General features: G+C 37.3%; 1 protein-coding gene across 1 annotated transcript in view; it reads right to left on the minus strand.

Moving 5' to 3' along the window:
• grik2 (glutamate receptor, ionotropic, kainate 2) overlaps positions 1 to 25,435 on the minus strand; it is a 342,742-nt gene that overhangs the window by 100,667 nt on the left and 216,640 nt on the right. Inside the window, exons 8-9 of the mRNA XM_042489444.1 lie at positions 21,560 to 21,667; positions 10,670 to 10,783 (exon numbers count right to left, since the gene is read on the minus strand). Of these exons, the coding sequence (XP_042345378.1) occupies positions 10,670 to 10,783; positions 21,560 to 21,667 (222 nt within the window). The remainder of the gene's footprint in view (positions 1 to 10,669; positions 10,784 to 21,559; positions 21,668 to 25,435) is intronic.

The following is a 25,435-nucleotide window of genomic DNA, read 5'->3' on the forward strand; positions in this document are numbered from 1 at the left end:
AATAGGTCATATTATACTATGATGTCAAGTAGAAAAAAAAAAAAGGTCTCACGACAATAAAATGGCTGCTATGGAAACTGGAATCATCATACATGAATAAAATTGGCCTCATTGAATTTTCAAGACTCAAGACTCAAATAAACCATGTTTAGAATAGGCGAAAATATTACCTTTCATATTCAAATATCTTGAGGTCAGAGGTCAAGGAGCCCCTGTGAAATGTCATGCCAGTTTTTATTCTACTACTACTACTACTAAACAACAACAATAATAATAATAATAATAACAATAATAATAATAATGATAATAAAAGTATAATTAATAGTATTATTAATCTTTTTTATTAATGTTTTTAAGGGTGGGTCAACAATATTAAACATTATTAAATATTTCAATACATTAAGTGCAATTTTACAAAATAAGTTGAAAAATAAAATTAACTTTAATTAAATTTAACTTTATTGTTATTGGCTTATAAAGAAATTATGGAGTGTAATAAAACATATAATATAGTCATTCACAGGGGAGTTTAAACTGTTTGGTTAAAAATGTATTTATATAACTGCACAGATTTACAACTATGTCTTTATTGTGTTATTGTTTTTTTTTTACTGTTGAAGTATTTACTTACTTTTCATGTACTGCTCATAAATGTGGAAAGCGGGGGGTAATATTATTTATGGCATATCTTAACAACTGACAGAAAAGTTATGTTAAAAAAAAAGACATAATCAATTCGTGAAATACATTTAAATTATTCAGCTGTATTCCAATTGCATGACATACTAGAACATAGTTTTTGGCTTATCAGTTAACCAGTAATGGCATTTGTCACTTTTGGAACAGGGTCACTCCCTAACCTTGCTACCCTGAGTACACACAAACATAAAAACCTAAACACAGCCTCTCCACGGTGTCTCCTGCGGCAAGGCTGGCTGCAGACAGAGGCCGCAGCATCTTTAATTAAAAAGATAGAGTGAAGGAGAAGCTGAGTATCTCTGTGAAACAAACCTAATTAAAGCTACACCACATCCGTGCCTCTCTGCAGACTCTCCTTAAACACAAAACCAAGCTCATTCTTCTCCAACAAATTAAAAACAATGGATTTTGTGCCTCAGTAAAAACAAATGATAGTGCCTTATTTGAGTCATTTTTAAACATTTATTTTAGTATTATTGATTCCTCTCCGTGCAACGCAGCACAAAGCAAATCATCAGGTGCTCTCAGCATGCAGTGGAAGTGTGATCTTAGACTGCCCATTGGCTTAAACATAACAAAGCAGCATACTGAATACATGGTGATATATATATGTAATATCCCCCGGAACGTTCCTAAGAGTCTGCTAAAAATTTTGTTAGATCAGAATTATCTTAAAACAGGATCCTTTTCATACAATATATATTAATTATATATACATTTTATGATGACATATTTGTTTTGTTATTACCACAATATGTGCATATTAACACATTTTGATAGGACACACCTATTATAAGAAATATTTTGAAGAAATGTTTAAATGTTGTTATAGCATGAAAAAATAACCCTGATATATGCACAAAGAATTTTTTAAATAAATATATTGTTTATAAAAAACAAACAAACAAAAAAAAACCACAATATCTTGTCTAAATTTAAGGCTATTCAAAAATGATTTAATCAGTAATCAAACAAAGAGATTCTCTTAACTGTGTTGCCATGGGGACAATATTCCAAGGGACATTAACAGAAAGAACTCCAATCATTTTTATGATATTTGAGTCAATATAGTTAGATTATAATCTGATTTAGTTCCACATCAGATGATGGCAGCATTGGCCCCTGTATGGAACTTGAACAGTGACAGTTAATTAAAAATAATTAAACACAAGCATAAAAAAAGATTTTTCATTTTCTTCAATTTTTTGCATTTTTAATGTATTTTTCAATGATAATCTGCTGATTTGTTCTTTATGCCTCTCAGTGTTGGTGGGTTTTTTTACCCTTTTTTTTAAGGGGAGTATTTTGATGGGAGGGGCAAGGACAGTATGATTTGCATATATTTTGCATACAAAGAAGAGAATCAGTCTTATGGACCCACAGTCTGCTCTGGAGCCTGGTTCACAACACATCATTTCACTATATTTGTGGAGTTTTTGGCACTGTCTCTGCGTTTTGTAGCTTCATACTGGTTGAATGCTGCTTTCTGTCTGATCACTACTACTTTTGTGAAGTCCTGGGGCCTTCACAATGCTTCCTAGAACAGAAGAACTCTTGAAATGATGACGCTTTCTTTGAATTTCCCCTTAAAGTTAAGAGTAGGTCCTAGTACAAATAAAAGTTATTCACAAAGCATCTTAGCCCTTAGGAGAGCTCCTGAGGTGAATAGCTGTTAGGAGTAGAAAGTAGGAATCTTAAGAGGCTTAAGTGTTTCTTTAGCAGAGGAAAAAAAATGGTGGAAAGACATAGAAGTCAGAGAAATATTCTCCAGAAACACAACAGATTAGATGGTGCAGAAATTATATTCATAGTTGATCTCATTAACATGCATCTCCCATCCAATGTTATGATATATTGTTAGAAATACTGATATTTTTAACAATGCTAAAATATTTACAACTGTAAAAATGCAACAGTACAGCACTGTGATAACACAAAAACTGCTGTCACATTCTTATATTGTGATGCAGTTCATCTCATTTCCACTGGGTATCCACACCTTAGAGGCTCACAAAAGGACATGCCCGTGACAACCAATCACACATGTTAAGATAATGTTAGAGTTGAGAGGTGAGAGTTGCTGTGAGGGCTGAGATGGATTACTTGTGTTTGAGTCTACATAATGTGTTCTCAGGAAAATCTTGCAAAGTATACCTTTCAGTTTGTTTCTCTCTGCCTCTGTTTTTTTGAACATGAGTGGTTCAAATAATGTTTAAATGCTGATCTGGCAGAGGGCCACTAGAAATGATAATGCTAGCTTGAATGAGCGTATGTCAGTTATCATAGCTAAAATAAGGCTTTATGTTGAAAACAAAATCACAGAGAAACAGACTTATTTGCAGTTTAGTGCATTTGGAGTTCCAGGTGATCTAATGAAACCTGATTCTGTAGATGTATTAACTGGCAGTAAAGTCAGCTGCCATTTGTATTTTGTTGCACGTCTATTTGTGCAGTTAAGATAGCTTTTAAGCCATATGTTGTTTAATTTCTGTGACTTGTGTGACGGTGTTGCGATTGTTCACTTCAGTGTTTAATGCTGTAATCTGTGGCTGATCCAAGTTGTTTGTGAATTTCTGGCTTGATTACAGATGTAATATTTCAGAGCTTAGGTGTCAATGAAATGGTTTAAAGGACGAGGCCATAATTTAAGTTCATTTATACAGATATTTGATTAGGTGATTAAGGGATTCATTGGTGTATTTTATAATTTTGAGTCATTAACACTGATTGATTTGCTTGGAATTAATTGTTTAACATATTTAAATTTGCAATAAATACATTTAATAAATATTTGGTACAGCATGATGTTGATTAAATTGAATATTTAACATAATAAAACAATGTCCCCATTTAACTATTTGATTGAAATCAAGTGACTTTATTCAAGCCACAGATTGATTGATTGTACCTGACATGATTTATGTTATTCAAGAAAATAATTTATTGACTTAATTAACTAAAATGACTTGTTTTCCTTTTTCTTTGAGGTTTCAAACCTCTAACACTCTCACTTCAACAATGATCATTTCAATAAAATGAGTTGAAAGTGAAGTTGTCCTGCATCTTCTGTGGTTATCTATGCCGGGTTGAGTTCAGGCAGGTATTGAGGCTGAAACCTGACAGAAACTCCATAGTACCAGAGCATCCAAAAAAGGAGAAGAAAGACCCTCATTACATTTTAGAAATGTGAGATGTAGAAATAGAGATGCATCACACAGCAGATAATCGTCAGAATATGTTAAACTAACAACATCTGTTTGAAAACTTGGGCATTTAGCTTAATGATCCTTTACGGTACTTATTTGTCAGTGTGATCGAGTGATTAATGAAACTCTTCATATTTATTAATTATCTTTCCACATCTGTTTTTTTGCTAACTGTGAAACATCCTGTAAGGTCTGTGGGTTGCCTGTTTCCATTTCCTCACATCTCATCCAAGAACAGTTGCCCTGAATACTCCCAGCCAAATGGAAATGAGACCTGACCAGAGGCTGTTCTGTTGTTCAGGCATATTTTAATCAGTGGGTTTACTCTCTCTCTCTCTCTTACTTTTTATTTTTTCATTTTTTGAAGAGGAAGGATACCGATTTGTTTTGATCATTGGTAGTTCGCACAGTGATGGTACATTAAAGTCACAATTAATTCTGTTTCAATTAAAATTCTCAACAGTGTTCTAAACATCTACTGATCTATTTGCTCTACAAGAACTCTCAGTGTTAAGTTTCACCTTTAATTCCGATATGAAAACTACAACTTTTGAAAAATGCAAATATAAATGTGAAGAGATTATGTACTTGACTGACTTAACTCAAGTTTCTTGTTTTGGATCTGTAGTGGGTTGTGTACGAAGCAGACAATGCAGTGAGTCACCGCTGCATAAAGGTATATATTTTCTCTAACTGACTGCACAGAATGTAATAATATGTCTTTTCTGTTTGCAACAGTAGACTTTGATTTCATGAAGTAGTTGTAAGTGAGTACTTAGTGAGTAAGGATTTTTTTTTGTTAATACTGCACCCACTCACTCTTTAGGAGCCAACTTTATGCATTACAGGGGCAACATTCTCAGAACAGAGACAAGAGTGAACGCTGTGGCGCTCTCAGAGGTGTGTCAGAATGACTGCAACTGTAGCTTAGAAATATTTTGAATGAAGACTTATTGTCATCAAATCCTGCGCACAGCCAAACCATCAATGTATGTAATAGGGGATACTGATATATATTTTTTTTACTGTTGATTCTGGTACCAATAATAAGTAGTTAATGAGACCGATGACCAACATTTTGAACCAACATGCATTTACAAGAAAAAAAAGAAAATATTTTTGTCAAAATTTAGAATTTGCAAAATATATTTAAAAAAAATACAAAAACTGAAATTTTCAACATCATATACAACATAAAGTTCCCAACAACCTTCTTTTTAATATAGCCAGGTGAAAATTGAAAAAAAATAAAATAAAAAATAGCTTCCTGAGGTTTTACAAAGTAAAGACCATGCTGACATTTTTTTTTACATTGCAGATTATGTACTATAAAATGTTGTGTGTTTATCAAAGCCTTATATACTGTATGTTCTTCCTCTACCATAGAGCTCAAAAACTACAGTATTCAGACACATCAATGAGCCACACTGTTGCACAGGATGACATGTTCTTTCATTATCATGAACACACACACTGTAGTTGATTTTGACTCACACTGTAATTCATTTGAAACACTGTTTTGCTGCATAAATCACTCACTAGAGCACTTAATTTGGATTACTTTGCCACTGAAAATAGTCCCCAGCAAACTCTCTTCCTGTTCGAGTAATGGTCAATAAAAACTACAGTGACCAGCTGGTTTTGAAAATTACTGAGTATTTTTTGTTTGTTTGTTTGTTTGTTTATTTTTTAATAATGCTATATATTTGGGAGTATTACGTTCTTGTAGATTTACCTTTTTAGGTATGAATCAGTGGTTTTGGTGCTGGAAGGGTAGAGAAGTACAGAAAATATTGAAAAACTGACTCACTTATCGTTACTTGATCTTTTTATGGGTTTGTTTGCAATAATGACAAAAGTTCCCTCATAACCAGGTAGCTTTTCTGCCTAAACCTAACCATCAAATGAATCATTTTGATTATACTTTTGGACAACCAAAATGTTGGCACTGTACAAACCATGGATACATTGCATTTGCACATTGTTATGGGGCGGTTACATTGAAACTTGTCAATTTGTCATTTTTACTATTTTCCACTTTATAACATCATTTTTATCATATTTAGCATCTGGAGAAAATACATGCTATTTCCATTAGGCGCGCTGTCACAATCAGTGTTGCTGCAAATCATTGACATATCCCGGATTGTGATCATTAAATAATAAAATAAAAAATCTGCTCTGCATGTTGTGTATTGAATATTTTTGTTTTCTCATCTAATAACATAGTGGAATCATGAAAAAAAAACCTAACATTTAAAGGGTTAAAATTCTCATAATTAATCTGATATTTACGATTAGGACTTATGTTGCTTTAAAATATAGAAGTACATGACAGTGAAAGTAGAAAATCATATTAATGTATTATTTTTTTTGTAGCCTGATTTTGAAAAGCAAATTTGTGCATAGAACAGTAATAATGCATAAAAAAATATTGTTGCTGCAAATCATTGATAAATCCCAGGCTGTGATAATAAGAAACAAGAATAATCTTTTTAGCATGTAGTATATTGAACATTATTCATTAGTTGTGAGTTTAATTTTATCTAAAAAGTTATGACAGAGTTATGACAAAAACCTAACATTTAAAGGGTTAAACTTCTGAAAATGAATAAATATTTGATATATATACGATTAGGACTGATGTTGGTTAAAACGTTAACTCACCAAAAGTATAAAATAATATTAATGTATGATCATTTTTAAAGCTTCATCTTGAAAAGTGCAGTTTGTGCGCAGAGAGCTGAGAGTGTGTAATATTAAAGCAGGCCCCAAGGGTTAAATTTTGCGCAACACTAACCCTGAGTTTGACCGTTGTTGTGTATATTAAAGCAGTCGGTTGTTGTGTATATTAAAGCAGTCGGAATGAAGCTCTCCTATTCTCCTGCAGACGTTTGAAACTGTGTTTCAGTAGAAGAGGAGGCAGGCCTGCTCCTTGCTCTCTCTAAGACATTACACAGTATATTATCTGCAGCCCCAGCCATTAGCCTAAAGGTACTTCATTTCCACCGCAACATTACGGGAGTGATTTCCAAAGTAGATAAACTGTTGATAGGCCAAGATCTCAACAGTAATTACATCATGTTTTATAGTACATAATCCCTGAGAAAATGATGAGAAGCTGGATGAAAGTGTGCATCAATCAAATGTAACAAACCCAATTATTGTCAGCCCTCCCTTCTTCTCCTCGCTGCTCACAGCCATCACACATCTCCCCATGACTCAGTCCTGATATGGCAATTACAGCCGTGCAGAGTCTTTGCTAATAACTGCAATCCAATCACTTCACAGCACGCGCGGAAGGAAAGAAGGCCCACGATAAATAATGACAACCCGCAATTTACTTGATATTGTTATTTTTACGCTTGCCTCCTCAATAACAGGATCATAAATGGCTTTAATTTGACTTGCTTCTACAAGTTTCCCTCCACTGTCATGGATTTCACGCGGCACACAGTCTGTGCCTGCTGTTTGTAAGAGTACAGGCATGTATGTGTTCACACACACAGGAGGTATGGTAAGGAAATCATTAGATGACAGGAAAACGACAGCTCCATTTGGCAATAAGGTGGTGGTAATTCAGTTCATTGTTTTTTGTTGTTGTTGTTAATGCTGTGTGCACTGATAGCATGTTGTGAACTCAGCAGTATCTTTGTGAAGTTATAGAGCCCCTGAAGGAATATTTTAACATAACATTAACCCTTTGAAACACAGGCAAAAAGGCTTGATTTCTTCCAAAAACATGACAAGATGGCAATGAGCAACTTATAAATGACCAACAGGTTAGCTAGAAATTAGTAAAATGTACAAGTAAACAATTTGAAAATGACATTGAATGAATAAATAAAACAAACTAAAAAATAAAAACCCTCAAAAACAAGCTTAAAAAATTTACTTATCTTTAAAACTAATTTCAAACATTATTATGCTTTGTATAAATATAGCTCTCTGTATATTCCTCACTAACTTTTGTGAATAATAATCATACAAACAGACTAATTTGTGGCTATTTGTGGGACATTTTTTGCTAAGTCGACCCGCAAATGCAGCAGAAGAAAAGTGATATCAATCCAGGTTTCAAAGGTTTGTCATGTTAAATTTAGCTTGGGAGACAAACAGTTTTTTGTACCAGGTTGTGAACGTGGATTTCCTTCTGTAAAGTTGAGCATTTTAACATTGGGGGGAGGCTCGGCCACCAGTATGTGAATGTGTGTGTGAATGGGTGAATGTAACAACTAGACAACTAGAAAAGTGCTACAAAAGTACATTTACTATGTACATAATTGACATGTGTGTGTGTCTGCCTTTATGTTTCTTCAAATTGATTCATATCACTGCAGATGACCACAAAATACAAATGCCTTTTCTGTTTGCAACAGTAGACTTTGATTTCATGAAGTAGTTGTAAGTGAGTACTTAGTGAGTAAGGATTTTTTTTTTGTTAATACTGCACTACTACTTTATGCATTACAGGGTCAACATTCTCAGAACAGAGACAAGAGTGAACGCTGTGGCGCTCTCAGAGGTGTGTTAGAGAGAGGCAGAGAGACAAAGAGAAGGGGGAGACAAAGGGGGAAGGTGGACTATTTCATGCAATATGTTTCTGTAAATTATTTCTTGACCCGTCCTCCCAAACTGGTGACATTTTGTACTGAGCTTTCCGGAACCCACCCGAGACCACAGCTGGGTCGACCCACATCATAGTTCCCTGCGATCACTCAGGGAATCTCTGGAGTTACAAGTCAAAACTGTGTATGGCAGCTGGACTTCTTTCAAAATCCTGCCACCTAAACATCAAAATGGTGCTTAAAACCTGTAGTTTTAAGCTGAAGTCTGTGGTCATTTCCTCAATGTCAAAACATAAAGTAGAAAAAAGAAAATCGAATTCTGAAAATGTGGAAATATATTTTGTAATTACTTTTATGCCAATATTATTATATCAATGTAATAATATTAGGCCAGAAAATAACAGTAACTTTTTTATTTTTATTTTAAGTTTTTGGTTAAACAGATACAGTGACTTTGGACATCTCTAAAGTTTAAAGAAATGTAGTCTAAGACCTCCATTGTAGCTATAAAGCAAAATTAATTATTTCTCATGCAATTTTCTTATGTTGCTGTATATCACTAGAGGAAATCACTGCGTAGAAGACAGAGAATAGACACATTTTACGGCCTACTCTCAACGTTATGTCTGAATTCCTTGGATTTTGGCACCACTGGCAGAGAGACAATAACACAATATGCCTGATAAATTGGTCGGTAGGAGGCAGAGCCGTAAACCATGAAATCTTATTGGACAATCAATCAGTCAATTTTTCCTGCCTGAGCCTGCTCCCACCAAATTGGAGTCCTCCACAGTGGTGAAGTCAACTGGCAATTTGGGAGTGCAGTGCTTTGGGGTACTCTACTTCAATTGAGTCGGAGAGCAGCATCCCCAGAAAGTGCTCTAAACAGAAAGGGCAGCTCAGGCAAAGCAGTGAAGGATTTTTCAAGAGGAAAAGCTTAAAAATAATGACATCTTTGGAGGGAGTCTGTTATGGCTGAGAGCTGTTCGAGCCTTCTATAATTGGTCCCACATAAAGCACCATTACAATTTGATTTGGCTATAAACAGACATTTAAAGCTGCAATATTTAATTTGCACATTGTGGAAAATGGCAGCGAGGTTTAAACTGTTTGGACTTTGCAGACGTTATGCAGAAATTCTGTTAACGTCATTGAACTGTACAGAGCAGGTTTGTGTTTTCTTTACCAAAGACCTGATCAAAATACCAATCTGACTCCACTGATGTGGACTGTGAGATAAGCTTCCCATTCAGCTGCATTCTGTTTCCCTCTGATTGTCCCGCCACTGTCAAGGCTGATTTATGGTTCCATAAAAGCTCAACGCTGAAGCCTTCACAAGTGGCCTACACCATTTGTAGCATTTACTGTATATTTGTGGTGTGTGTGTTTCTGTTCATAGAAGTTAAGTTTGATTGATTAAACTAACACGTGTAAAACACACATAAAACTTGGCTTAATAGCAACAACATTAAGCGAAAGTACAAAAGTAAGCTCCAATATAACTCACAAGGTTTGGAGACAAAACAATCATCTTTTGCTAGACATATACATATGCAAAAATTAGCATAGCAGCTAACAGAGTTTTCCTGTACAAATATGAAGCCAGGAAAGACAGCAACACTTAACAAAGGTTGCATTGCAAAATTCAGATCCATTATAACTCGCATGGTTCAACGACAAAACATTTGTCTTATATTAGACACATTTCCCCAAATATACAACATGCTAACATTATCAGCATGAGCCTACAACAATTTATATTGCATAAATTAGCCTAGTTGCTAGCCTAGTTTTCCTGTAGCTACTCATATAAAGCCCAGAACAACAGTAGCATTTAACAAAGGTAAGTTTACAAAATCCAGCTCCACTTTGACTCACACGGTTCACCGACAAAAAAATTCTTATAATAGAAACCTTTTCCCCAAACATACAACATGCTAAGAATATAAGAATATGCTCATCACATTCCCCACTGCAGATTTGACCCTAGCCATCAGCATAGTTTTCCTATGGTCTTTACATTACACACAAAACTTCAAATGCTATTTGCGGGTCCTTCTACTGCCTTTTTTGATTCTCTGTGAAATAAAAGTAAATAAAAGCTTGGTATCCAATGAGGGAAATTATTCTGGTGGTGTAAGTGCAACAGCAACAATTCAGACAACAAAAAATAGATTAACTGAATGAATAAATTACCAGTATGGTGGAGACAACCAAGGATCGATTGGATAAGGAATCAGAAACATTCGTCGTCTTCCCCTTCTGGTTGTCTGTCATGTTCAGGCCACTTGGAGGATCCCAGGTACCAATCTGCAAAACACAATAAATTGTGCAGTGGGTGATTAAAACTGCTCAGAACATCACTGGTTCCCATCTACAGAGCATCTGTGAAGTGAGGTGTCTGCACAGAGCCCAAAACATACTGAAAGACAGCAGCCACCCCAGCCACAGCCTGTTCACCCTGCTGCCATCTGGAAAAAGATACAGAAGTATCTGCTGCAGAACCACCAGACTACAGAGCAGCTTCTTTCCCCAGGCTGTGAGACTCTTCAACTTTTCAAAAGATGTAGCAGGATTTAGGATCAACTTAAATTTAATTTCTTCTTAAACCACATTTACAAAAAGTGACAATACATCTACCTTGTACCTTGGTTTACAATTTGTTTTTTGCTTATTTTTTTTTAATTTGGTTTCAGTGCAGATAGAATCATGTAAAATACTGGTTATGCAGGCATACCAAACTATGTGCCGTGGCATTTAAACATAGCACCACTAGTGCTGGGTACGCCAGACGACTTTTTTCCATATAAACACCAAAACTCGACCGCTTTGCATTTAGCTCATCTGAAATTTCTACCATTTGTCATGAAAGCATGGGCAATTTGTCTAAGAAGCTTGCTCTCGGTGGAAGGAAGAAGAGCAACTCAAACAAAACAGGGTTAATGCACTTCTGTTTCAGTCTGATATTTAGGAACATCAATAACCGAAATAACAACTTATTCTGTTGTCTGACTGGAAATTCAAAAAAAAAATAAAAATAAAAATCTAAAGCAATAGCGACTAAAGGCTGGAAGATGCCGCCTTGTCCTGATTTGAGTGAACATCACAAATGTTTGAAATGCTTTCCTTTTATACTTATATTCCTTTTAGGTAGAAAAAAAATGTCTTGCAACTGACAATCAGCTTTTTTGACACACAGGTTCATGAAATGCTATATCGACATTTGAATCAATTAAATATCAGCACCTCTGCAAACCTCTGAGATATATAATTACCATTAACACTCCTCTCGGCAAAGATCTCCAGAAACAGCCCTAATGCCAGAAAAGAATGCTGATATTGGACAACTCTGCAAGAATCAGAACAATGCTACCTTTTTGAAAATTCTCACTTTTTACTACTTCTGTTTGGTTCAGGTCAGGCAACTTAAAAAACTTCTTGATGTCATGAAAAGATCATGGCAAACCTAACCCGCAGGTCTGTAACAATCCAACACCAGAAGAAATGTTGGCACTGTGCATTTCTGCAAACCAGAGATTTATTACATGTGCATGTAAACAATGTCCCAAAAACCTAGCAATTTTACATTTCTTTACATGCAACACTGTGGTCAGTGTCTGGTTAGGTTTAGGCAAGATAAAAAACTTGGTTATGCTTAGGAAAATATCATGTTTTGGGTTAAATTACACTCTTTTTGTGGCACTATTCCCACTGGAAACATAGCAATGAGTTGCCAAAAGAAAACTCTGTTAGTGCCTACAGAGCTGCTGTAAACGCAGCAATATCTTGCTTGATGGTTGGTCTGAGAGCAGCTTGGCAGGTGTCTCGCCAAGGTGACCCTTAATCCACCATGCCCTCCACCCCCAGAGGACAAAGTCATCTCATATACAACATCAGATTACTGATGGTGACATGATTTGATTGAAATAAAAAAATGCAACATATTTGTGGTTTGCAGAAATACACATTGCCAACAATTTCTTGTGGCGACCAGGCTGTGATCTCTTTTATTAAAGTCATGTGCACTCTATGACCATTGACCATCCAAACCTCTACACCAGATGTTCTCAAAGTCTGGATCAGGACTGGACAGCAAGTCAATCCGGACCAAGCCCACACCTTGTATTAGGAATGAATTATATATATAAACAATTATATATATATATATATATACACCTATCAATATTTTTTTAGTTTTGTAGAATATAGTCTATTTGGAGATCGTTACAACGATCCTGGCCCGAGATTAAGCCTTAAACGTAATTGTTTCCCCATTTGACATCGTTGACAGTTAGTGAAGGTATGGCATTTAAGTCATCAAGTGTCAGAGTTTATTGTTGCCTACAGGCGTCCATTCAAAAATCAGCAAGTTTGTTAACCACTAACGGCATTCACGTTCTGTCCTGTGGGCACGAGGATGCCAGATTTAAGTCTCCTGTCAGTCTAAATTACATTGCCAATGTGGTGAGAATCTTACTATCCATATGTATGTATGTGTATGTATTTTTTTCTCAGACTGCCTTAAACTTGAACATACTTTTATTAGTTATGAGCAAATGTAATAAAAGTCATCTGCTGATCACCAATAGTTCCCGACTTTTGGCTTTTAGTATAAATCAGATTTGGACCTTTGAGAGCCTCTGTTCTACACTCTTAACTTCTGTCTTGTCACATGAATGACTCACCACTTCCTGCATTACCATCACTACATCTCCCATTGGGGATGCAAGTGCAAGGGATCCTGGGCTGTGTTTAGTAGTGTAGTGTTTATATTTGTCTGTACATAAGACGTTTTGTTTTTTCTTTGGTAACACTACCAAACACAGGAAGACATGTACAGCATATACATATACTGTGCTCAGACTTCATTTTTCTATGCTGGATCCATACAGAGGATAATATGCAGCACCCTGAGGACACAGTTGACAGCTGTGTGAACCCTCAACACTGTCAGGGGGACTTTCTTCTAGACTTCCGCGGGGAATAATGTTCGAGATGATCTAGGATCTGGATTGGCCCAATGGCCTTTTGCAGAGTTGGAGGACAACACTGGGGCAGGCTAAAAGGAGGAGGGGGCAAGGGGGAAGGAGGGGAAGCTATCAGAACGTGCCTCAAGGCTTCTTTTTTCCTCTCAGCTCTCCCTCAAGTCTCCATGCCCGAGCCCCCTCGTCAGCACCTTCAGCTGCATCCAATCCAACCCTGCCAACCTCAGCATGGGGACCACAAACACTCCAACCCACACCAGCCACACACTCCTCAGGGCTCCTCTGATGCCCCGTACGAGGGCTAGAGATAGGCTTTGTAATTGCAAATCAACTCTTTAATTCAGGCTTCATGAGGCTGGAGGGCTTCTGAAGGGGTTTTTATTAATAGAGTAAATTATTCATGGAGGTGCAGGCGCACACAGACCAGAGGTCAGGTGCTGCTGAGAGGCGTACACCAGTGAGGATGCTGAAGTGTGAAGTGCTTGCGGTTGCATTGGAGAATATTTTTTGTAATGGCGGTGTGAACAGGTTATATTCCTGCTGATAATCTCATGAATCTTAAATTTGCTGCTGAACAATGGTGGTGCAATTCCTGGGAAAAGAGGTAAACTGTAAATGCACCTATTCATATGTGTTCACAAACACATGTTGACACATATACCATGACATGCCACAGGGTGGAGGTAGGGTCTGGATGTCAGCCAAATCAAGCAAATATTTTAGTTACAGTCAGTAGAGTTTCCAAGCTGAGCTGCAGCAGAAAACTGTAAAGGATGTTAAGAGTGACATCTAAACTGTAACCCACTGATTCACCCCATTGCTGTCATGATGGAGTCATTTGGTGGGTTTCCATTACAGATTCACGCAAAACTTGTGTGACCTTTTTTTGAGAAATGTCCTGCTTTTCCACTGAGTAATGTTAAGGCAACTTCTCCTCTGGTGATAGCTTTCCAAGAAGCATGCAGATGGATGTTCAAAACATTAGCAGCTTTATTTCTATTGAAGCCACCACACTAGCCGTCATTATTTCCGATCCAAGGCCATGTAGGTGTGTTATGGAGCGATAATGGAAAGGCAAGGGGATTCAAAACTTCCATATAGCCAAAGCATCATGACCTTTAAAAAACAAAAGTGTTTCCATTGCAGGGTTACTTGTGGATCCCAAAGTCTCAAAAGTAGGATAGAAGCCAGAGCCTCCAGTTATCACGCTCCTCTTTTATGGAACCATCTTCCAGTTTCGGTCAGGAATTCAGACACCGTTTCCACTTTTAAGGGTAGACTTAAGACCTTCCTCTTTGATAAAGCTTACATCAAGGGCTGGCTCACATTGCCTGGACCAGCCCCTAATTAGGCTGACATAGGTTTAATCTGCCGAGGAACTTTCTAAGAGCTCCTTTTTCCTTCTTTTGCTCCCTCCATCTGCAAATGCTCATGTCTGTTTATTGCATTGCGCTAACTCCATTGTGTCTCCGGAGCATTTGTGCTCCCTTGTTTCCTAGTTTTCCCAGATCTTGGCTGCAATCTTGGCTGCGCCTGATCGTGGTGATAGCTGTACTGGTGCTGTGACCCTACTTTGGGCCATGCTTGTGCTGTGGCTGCACTTATAGTGTACCCCTGGCTCACCTTGAATTGTGGTCTTGGTTTTGCCGTTGCTGTGATCCTGTCTGAAGCTGCACATGTGTTTTTTGGGTCCTGGTTGCACCGATACCATGATCGTGCTTGATGCGACCTTCTACTGCCATTATTATGCGCCATGCCTCCACTATCAATATATGCATGGGACTTTTATCACCACCCACAATATCTGCACATAACAACACATGCTATCATAGAGTGCATTTAGTAATTTTACACCTATCACTATTGTAATGTGACATACTGTTGTTACCATTACTGCTGTGCATCTCTCCCCCTCTCTCTTTCTCTTCCTTTTTTGTCATTATTTTAATTTAATTGTTATTTACAACATCTATTGCATGTTTATTTGTCCTGGAAGAGGGGTCCCTCCTTCGCTGCTCTTTCTGAGGTTTCTTCCATTTTTTTCCCCCGTTACAGGGATTTTTTGGAGAGTTTTTCTTACCTCCCTCTGTTTAAAGACAGAGGGATGTCATATGCTGTAAAGCCCTCTGAGGCAAACTGTGTTTTGTGATAATGGGCTTTATAAATAAAATTGAATTGACCCGAATTGAAGAGCAGTTTTGCAAAATATGGCATTTTTGAATTGCCTGAAATACCACCTCATGTTAAAAAAACACTACTGCTTTTGGTGCCTCTGGTGTTCCCTGCTAGAAAAACAACAACAGGTAACGGCAAAACGCTATGTTTCGTGCCCACAAAGCAACTGGAAATACAGCAATAACTCACTAAATCACAAATGGTTCCATTGTTTGTAATCTGTCTGCAGCTTGGCAGGTGTGGATAACGTGCCATCCACCATCCCCTTCCACCTGACAACGTCAGCTCAGATACTACATCATTTTAGAAGCATTGATATAAAACATATGCAATATGAAAATTTAACATATTTGAATCTAACTTATGGTGTGCAATATGTACAACACCGCCTTTTTTTCTGGTGACTGGGCTGCTGAAGGACATTTTGACATGTGGACAGGGGGCACTGGGGATCAAACTGGCAACCCTGTGATTAGCTGACGACCTGTTCGACCTCCAGAATGAAGAAAAGACAACTATCCAGAGTTGTAGAATCTTCTCTGTGCAGTGCATTAGATAAGCTCCTTAACCCATAGGTCTATCTGTCTAACCGACCTTTTGTCAACACTGAGGCCCCTTGATGTTTTTGTGCTGTTTTAGGTCTAAATGCCCCATAACTGTCACAGTCTTCTTTCTTCTTTTCATTCTTTCTTCTATCCCCAAATATCCACAAAACCATCTTTTATGTCAGCCATTATTATGCACAGAGATGGGAGCAAATCTGAGAGGGTTGTAAATAAAATAAGAGAATAAGAAGTTTGAATTCCTGGCAGGCAACAAACAGAGTCTGAGTGTTTTGTAAGCTTACTGGATATAATGTCTGTAGTGTTGGCTGTCACTTGCCATTTGTGTTGAATAAATCTGGCCTGCAAAAAATCCTTCCAGCCGTCATACAAAAGCCACAAAAACACAACAACAAAAAATCTCCTTTCACATTGAGGCTGAACACTTTTTGAGATGCAAACCGGAATACAGCAACAAACAGAAAATAGCCCTATCCATGTAAGAAAACATGGAAAGGGAAACACAGAGATGGTAAGTCACGAAAAATAAATAAATAAGTGAAAAATAAAAAATAAATATTGCAAAAAAACTCCCACATTAGTTGGCTTTGACTGTGGATTTCCCCTCTTTCTTTCAAGTAGTTAAGGGATACTCAACATGTTTTGCTTGGGGGCCATTTTTCCTAAATGACAGGAAGCCAGAGGCCAGCTGTAGCAGCCCCATACATATTTCTAGGATTTTAGGGCATGTTTGGGATGTTAAGATGTTTCAAGGATTTTAGGAATTTCTGGGATTTTATGAAATTTCTAAGATTTTAAGATTTTAGGACGATAGGGGCTTAGCTAGGACCTCTGTTGTGGGGCTGCAGGGAATCCCCTACTGGCACTTTTTTTTGATCAACAAGCTCTATGTTGATGCTGTTTTAAGCACTCTGGCACCTTATGTATACTAAAAGTACAAAATCAATTCTTTATGTGAATCACTTTATTTTTATTGTGAATTTGAAAATGGTTGGGGGGCCATCTGGCACATCTGAAAAAGTTAGTCATGATGTGGTACACTGTGACACTATAAACTTCCCCATATTCTGCACTCATCACAACTCTGAGACACTGTCAGTGGTTTCCAATCCAACTAAACTCTGCTAAGTTTTAAAACATTAGTTTAGGGATTTGGGGCAGCTGCTGTTTGCTCAAAAACTATGAATGAGTCATTTTCATAAACAAACTTTTTTTTTACTGTTGGTGTCTGCAGCTGACTCGGCAGTATGTTAATTGAGCAAAAGGAGGTGAAGCATTTCGACTTGTCTCGCGAGGCACATTGGATCTCATGAGACAGTTTACTGAGCTATTTAAATATTCCAGATTCCGATGGCTCCACTCTAACTGGAAAACAGCAATGTCAGGCTCCAAATTTTGGGTTCGAGACTGCTGAAGAAGTTAATATGGAAAGCAGTCTCCATGCTGTCTTCATATACTTTGTGCTTGTTTGTTTTACGTGGAAGCTCTCACTACAAGATTTTTTCAGATTTAGGTACATCACCATGCTTGCTTACAATCAGATCACAATGCTATTGTAATAATGTAGCATTGAGCTTTGAGAACCAGTTTCATCTGGTAGCTGAATCTAATTATTGAGTGTTAGAAAGAAATGGATGGGTCATGCAAAGGTCCTGTGTATTTCTTTTCTGCAACTGTGGTGTACAAAAAAACAGACTCATATCATTTTCAGGGGAGGGGGTTTTCATTATGAAACAGGCTACATTTTACAAGAGCAATAAAAAATACTGTGTGCCATGTTGCTGTTTTAATAAGTAATGGAGAATACTTTGGTTCAAAATAAAATTCCCTTCATTTTTTGAAAAACCTGGAGACCTCTTTTTCTTAAATTGTTTTTTCATTATTTTCCAATTTATTTGCTTTTTTTTTTTTTTTTTTTTAAAAATCATTTTTATCCAAATATTCATTCATTTATATATATATATCATGTGTAAAGTATTGGCAAATTTGTCATGATTGTTGCCATTAGTGTGATATCCAATAATGCATTTATTTCTGTTCTGGTCTCAGTTTGGGGAGCTGTGGTATAAGGGGAGAAAACACAGAAAAAATGGAAGAATGCTCAGGTCTCTGTGATTTATGTGGCTTGCATTGGTCTTGTGATTAAAAAATATATAATTAACATAAATAAACAAATATATAAATACAATTTGGTTAATGTTGCTTACAGTATATTGTGGATGAACATTATTACATGACTATTAGCCTGCACATGTATGAGCTTTTTTTTTTTATTTTTATTTATCACTATTATTGATTTATTTATTTTATTACAAATATTAATCCAAATACCTTGTTTGGTTAAAGAGGACTTTTGAAAAGTCCAAAAACACTGTACACCCACATTATGTTGACTACTAAAAGTCCTGCGTCAGGACACAAAGCTTCCTAGTACAAAGAGTTGGTCCTTGTAATGAAATTCTAACAAAATTCTTTGAATTAAAACGTTTTTTTTTTTAAGAATTTCCACTTAAAGTTTAAAACTAGTTCTTAGTATAAATAGAAGTTATCCACAAAGCATCTCAGCCCTTAAGAGAGCTCCTAAGGTAAGCGGCTGTTAAGAGTAGGGAGGAGGACTTTTAAGGGGCTTAGGAGTTTCTTATGCAGGAGAAAATAGTGGACAAAGAGGTTGGAGGAATATTCTCTAGATTCTGGATGACAGTGAGGAAATGAAACACTACAGATTAGATGGTGCAGGAGGAATGTTTGTGGTCGAGCTCATTAGAGATGCGCTCACATCACCCACCCAACACAATGAGGAGATAACCACCTAAATATCAATTAAGCAATATCACACGAGAGGGAGTGATGTTGTGCTCATATATCATTACAGCTGTGATTTGGTCGTAGACATGAGGCTGCAGGCCTAGTGCCAAAGATAATCACAGCTGTGATAATATACAGCACAACACACGACCTCAAGTGTGATATTGCTTTTATACAACAGTTCTACACGCGTCTTTTTTTGTTAATAGTAACAAGTGACAACAGATTATGATTTGTTTGTTTATTTAATGATTTTTTTGACTCTTCTGACACAAATAGTTCCACAACCACAGGACGTGACAGCTGTTGCCTAGCAACGCATAAACATTTTCCTGCACGATGCTTGCTGATCTGTGTTAGCTTGGTCTTCATGAACATTTATCTCTGTGTTTTCAGTGAAATCAGAGTCTGTTAACAGACACTTCGGCAGCCTGTGAGATTCAGATGAGTTAGTTTGATCAGACTGATCGTTGCTGCAGTGCGAGTCCGCTCACTGCCGTGATCTCTGTTACCTCGAGTCCCGTATCAGACGGCGTGTGTGTGTGAGTGAGTGTCGGTGTCTCTCAGGCTGTGGACAGTGTCAGACGAGTGTGTCCCTGTCTCACTGCACATCCTTGCAACATCTGTAACAGCTGGTTTACTCCCAGTGAACGGCGGTTTACCAAAACCCGTCCGTCACAGCTGCCCCCTCCTGGGCTTCCTCATAACTTTTAGTAGCTCCAGTGCATGTACAGTCAGCTCGAGACACACTTCAAATTACCATCCTTTCTTGCTCGCCCCACCACTCCTCTCTCTCTCCTCTCTTCTCTCCTCCCTCAACCTGACCAACTGACAGCTACATGAACTCCAACTAGCTGTTTGAACCTGTGCTTACACCATAATATAAACATATCCCACTTTCACTCTTAGACTAATTAACAAAGTGACACATGCAGAGTTAAAAGTTAACAGTCCCAGTGATGTTTTACTCCTACATCAGCACTTATGGAATGCCTCTCGACTAATCAAATTGCTTGGTCGGGTGTCACTGTTGTATAATAATCAAACAAACAGGCTTTCATTCATATTGTGACGCGGTTAAGTTATAATGCACTTCACTGGGTGTCCACACCTTGCAGGCTCACAAAAAGGTGTGTCTGTGACAACCAATCACATCTGATAAAAGACTGCATCATACAAAGCAACAAGACAAACCACACTTCCTCACTAGGATAAAGATTTCTGTCTCTCTCTTGCTTAGAGTTGCTCTGAGAACTTTCCTGAATCTCTAGTCAGCTAGGACTCTTTCCTAGAAGGAGCTAAGGAGTTCTGTGACAGTATTCTCAGAATTTTTATGAATACGGCCCCCTGATGTCACAAGTATAAGATTCCAGCTAGCAGCCATTTCAAACTACTTATTTTTAAGTTGTTAAAGCATCTTTCGGATAATTCTGATAGTAGAAAAAGTCAATCATTAGCTGTGGTTACACAGGCAATATTTCTTCAATCCAATAGAAATCATTCTGATTAGAGATTCCACCTTAACTGCCTGCATGGACACCAGATAAAGTCATATGAAATGTGTTAACATGCCCCAAACAATTCACATAGAATATAACTTATTTTGATATGTGAAAAGTAATTACGCCCACTGTGAGATGTCTAATCTTCAACTTCTAATCAACTTAAAGAAATGAAAATTCAGTCTGTTTGGATATGTGAGGTAAGCTTGGATTTGCTATGCTGTATGCCATTCATTAAACATTGGTACACCTTTGTATATAAGGCAATTCTTGGTACTCTCCCACACTACCTACATGTTTTTGTACATGCAGAAAAGTACTGACAGTATTCATTGCGTTCTCAGGACCTTGTTATGCTCTCTGTCAAACACTCAGACACTCAGACAGAAGGTGGGAAAGGGGATTTTCTGCACCCTCAGCCTGAAATCTTTTTGCAGAGTGACTTGAAAGTCAAGTCAGCTGGGGTTGTTAATTGTTTTTAAATCTAAAATGAAACCTTAGAAGCAGAGTCTATAGGATGTCAATGTTTTGAGCCTGCGTGGTTATACAACTGATTCCCAGAAAGTTCTCTTTTGACTTATAGATATTGTTGTAATGCAAGTTAAAGTGTTTGCAAATTGTATTTTGTCTCCCTTTGTTTCTCTGTCTGCAACTTTGTGTTTCCACTACTAACCGTCTTGGCCAGGTCTCCCTTGAAAAAACGGTTTATGAATCTCATTGGGACAAACCTGATTAAATAAATGTTAAATAAAATAAATAATTCACTATCCATAACTTGTAGATCTCTAATATGGCTGCCTGAGAGTAACCTGAAAGCCCTCAATGAATGGACATCACATACATTTGCAGACGATACCGCATTTAGCTGTGCATTTGCACACACTGTACATGTTAATGGGGTATCATGGCAGATTAATTGTGTGTGTGTGTGTGTGTGTGTGTGTGTGTGTTGATCTTCCGTAAATCACAGGTTGTTTAGTTGTGTTTTTTTCTCATCATCATATAGTTATATCAGGGCACACAAGTGCACAAACACACACATTAAAGACACACTACCTTTTCAAGCCCCTCCTCCTTCAGACTAATGACATCGAGGTCAAAGTCTGTCCTCAAGCCATTGGTCCGGTTGAAAGTGATTCTCCCGGTCAGACCATCCCAGTGAGCCTACAGAGAGGGAAGCCGAGAGACACAGAGAATATCATTCATCCATCAGCACCGAGCCTCCATCTCCACTTTCAAATAGGATTTTGATGTCGGTGTTTGAGGCAAAGCAGTCAAAGAGTGACACTATTTCTATTTCTTCCTCTGTCTCACACTGTTTCTGTTTGTACGGTCTTCCCTGGCATCAAGGTCCCCACACAGACTCTGAGGCTGCATTTGTAACAGTGGGAAGGCAATTACCCAATCTTTACAGATATTTAGGGGCGTGATAGGATACAATGTGGCATGAAAGTGGTTCAGAGCACGAAAGGCTTTTATTCTCAGGTACAGCAAATCATCACAGTGCTGCTCCAACTGGAAGCCAGGGACTCCAGGGCCTATCTTTAGTTAGATGAGTGGGAGTCACAGATCTGGAAGTTACTCATTCAGTACAGTCAACTGTGCTAGAAAGCATTTGTCATACTGCTTTGACTCAGTGTCTGAATACCTCTCCATTGATACCAGGGCTGGTAATAGATACAAATTACTCAAATGGGGATTATTATGAGATACTGAGACCAAGGCATGCAAGTGAGCATGAAGGTTTATCTTTCGACTGTCTAGATAAGCTAGCAGTGCGCTGATTTGTTTTTTCCCTTCACAAACAATTAGAACTATAAAACTTCAAATGAAAGCCTATATGCCAATTCAAGGCCCAGTCCCTTTTACTGACACAGTTTGACAAATTAAGGCCTGTCTACATTAGAGACTCAGTCTAGTTGCCATGCAGTTTATTTTTAATAGAAGTTATTTGGATGTATAAAACCAGGTTGTTGGATACTGGAAAAAAAAAAAAAAAAAAAAAAAAAAACTTAGTTTGATGGTTAGATCATACAATATGTATATATATATTTAAAGTTTTGTTGATATGGACATACTACACACATCATTAGCATGGTAATATTCTCTACAATTTAATCACTCAGTTAATTTACTGGAGCCATGAACACAAAAGAAGACGGTATTATCAGCATAGTAAACAAGATTCAAAAAAGACATTAAAAGATCTAGAATACTTTTTTTAAACCTAGAGAAAAATGTCCACTGAACTGTATTTATAATGATTATAATTATATATTTAATATTATTTTACACAAGTATTATAATTTTGAAGCACTTTTTTTCAGGTCATTTCATGCTCTGTGTTTGTTTGTTTGTTTTACTTACTTGTTATTCTGTGGATTTTTTCTTCCCATATTTTTGAGCAAAATAAAGCCACTGTGTCCAGGTCTCAAAAGGTTAAATAATAATTGTACAAGTTTTGTGTGAAAGGAATAAAGAGCCTGTCCCAAATATAAGCCTGCTGAGTTCATTGGATAAAGCAAATAAGCCAAGTCAACTCAATTTTATTTATAGAGCCCATTATCACAAAACATGGTTTGCCTCAGAGGGCTTTACAGTGTACGACATCCCTCTGCCCTTAGACCCTCACATCACCCAAGGAAAAACTCCCGAAACAATAGCCCATGTAACAGGGGGAAAAAAAAGGAACCTCAGGAAGAGCGGTAGAGGATGATGAGCGATCCCTCTTCCAGGACGAACAGACGTGCAATAGATGTCGTAAATAACAAATGAAATACAATCAAACAAATGATAGTCCTGGCTTTAATTGAAGTTGTATGGTTTGTCTGTCCAAGATATCACATCTCTTGGCCATTTTGCCTTGTTATCTTGAATGGGTATTCATGGTCCCCAGAGGAGAATTTCTGCAGATTTTGGTGCCCAAGCATCATGCCATGGATATCAAGATTTCAATTTGCACACTAAAAAGAAATTTTAAAACTCTTTGAGCGGATTTCGACGGGACCTTCTCAGCACACGTGTGCTCTACTAAGGATGAACCCTATCCATTTGGAACATTCTATGATCTGGTCTGGGCTCTGAGGCAAAAATGAACAAACAAATCTTATTTGATGACCCTTTTTAGTGTCTGGTATGTACCAGGTCAACATGTTGACGTTTTGGCGCCCATGAATCATTATAATGTCATAAGGTAGTTCAGCCATCGGCCAAGACCAATGATGCATTCATATTCTCCTCAGACAGTTCTTTCAACATCCATGTATACTTGAGCTTTAGGCTTGTAATGTTGATGCAACATGAACGCTACGAAGAAGATGTGTTGTATTTTATTGCTCATGGCATTTCATGCATGTAGCTTACTGCAATGGATGTCACTGAAACTCAAAACTTAAAAGGAAAAAAGGTTCTTAACATGCATCAATTCAAAGGAATGGATACAGTAAAATGAATGGTCTGCCCTTTAATAGTCTCCTATTGATCACGAGCTCATCCCACTCTTTGTCACTGTTCACTTCATTGATGCTAGGCTGATTTAGTATAGTGACATCAGATAATCTATTTCATGTTTTTGTATTCTTATGATAAATTCACGGAAAGATGTTCTTATCTGAAGCTAAAGAATGAAAGCCAGATATAGAATATCTGGTATCACATGATACCTAACCCTCATGTGTTTTTTACTTGGAACAAAGACATTCCATATGGCCTTGTTACGTGTATTTCTTATGCATTGTTCCCACATAAGCTGTCTGCATTCTTTTTGTGCACTTTGAATTATATATATATTTTTTTCTGCTATAACCAATAGCAAGTGCTAAAATAAATCAGCCTTTTCAATAAGAACTGACATTGTGGCCTGATTGTTTTTCTTCTTCATCTGAGTTTCCCCTTTCAGTCGATGTGAATCGATCTAGCACCAGATTTTCCTCAGTATGTAGGGCCAAACATTAATTATTGAAGCCTTTAAACACGATCCTGAAGGGCCACAAAGTCAGATAACGAGGAAAAACCCACCTTAAGGCCCCTGTAATGCCAGTTTATATCGGGGTCTGGTGGTGCATCCTCTAAAACATAACTCAAATCAATTTGCAGAAACCAAGCCTGGAGCTTTTAGGACTCTCAGAGGTCTGAGTTACCAGGGCCGTGCCCGCTTTGCCTGGTTGGTAATCCAGCCTCAACTGCCATACCAGGACAAAATGTAACTTTGTACAAATTATTCAAAAACACTGGAAAAAAGGCAATGAGCAAACTTGACATGAAATGTTCCACAAAATTGCAAGAAATTAATAGATTTAGAACATTATTTTTTTTAAAAAAAGCTATGGAAATGTTAAAGCACTTGCTCCAGGTCATTTCCTTGTTTTTCTTTCCTTTCTTTTCTTTCTTTTTTGACTCATTTCCAGGTAATTGTCTTGTGGTAATTTCTTGCTATTTCTTGGCTCATTTCTTCGTTTATTGCTCATTGCTTTCTTTTCTTGAAATTCAGCCAATTTGCTCAGGTTTCAAACAGTTAAGGAACAAAACACCAGACTCCACAGAATTTGCTGGATGTTGATTATCCTCGGCAGATGAATCAGATGGATTTTTGGTGAGCCCTTGAAATCCTGATTTATAAATGACATTTAGATAGTATCTTCTCAACAAATACTGGACCAATTTGCATGACATTTATTTTGCACTTTCATTCTCTTTAAAGGGATATTCCTGATGATTTTCATCACCTGATCTGTGTGGCACCATAATCAAGCTACATTTTTCACTGGAACAAAAGAGGCAAATAAAGTCTAACCAGACTGCCATGACAGATATCAGCATATTAATACTGCTCAGAGGTTGAACCTTTGTGATTTAAATTACCACAAAGCCCATTTCCTTTAACACCTCTCTCTAGAGAATAAAAACAAAGAAACATTTATAACCCAACAACAA

Source organism: Plectropomus leopardus, chromosome 7 (assembly GCF_008729295.1).
Source record: "Plectropomus leopardus isolate mb chromosome 7, YSFRI_Pleo_2.0, whole genome shotgun sequence".
Taxonomy (NCBI): domain Eukaryota; kingdom Metazoa; phylum Chordata; class Actinopteri; order Perciformes; family Serranidae; genus Plectropomus; species Plectropomus leopardus.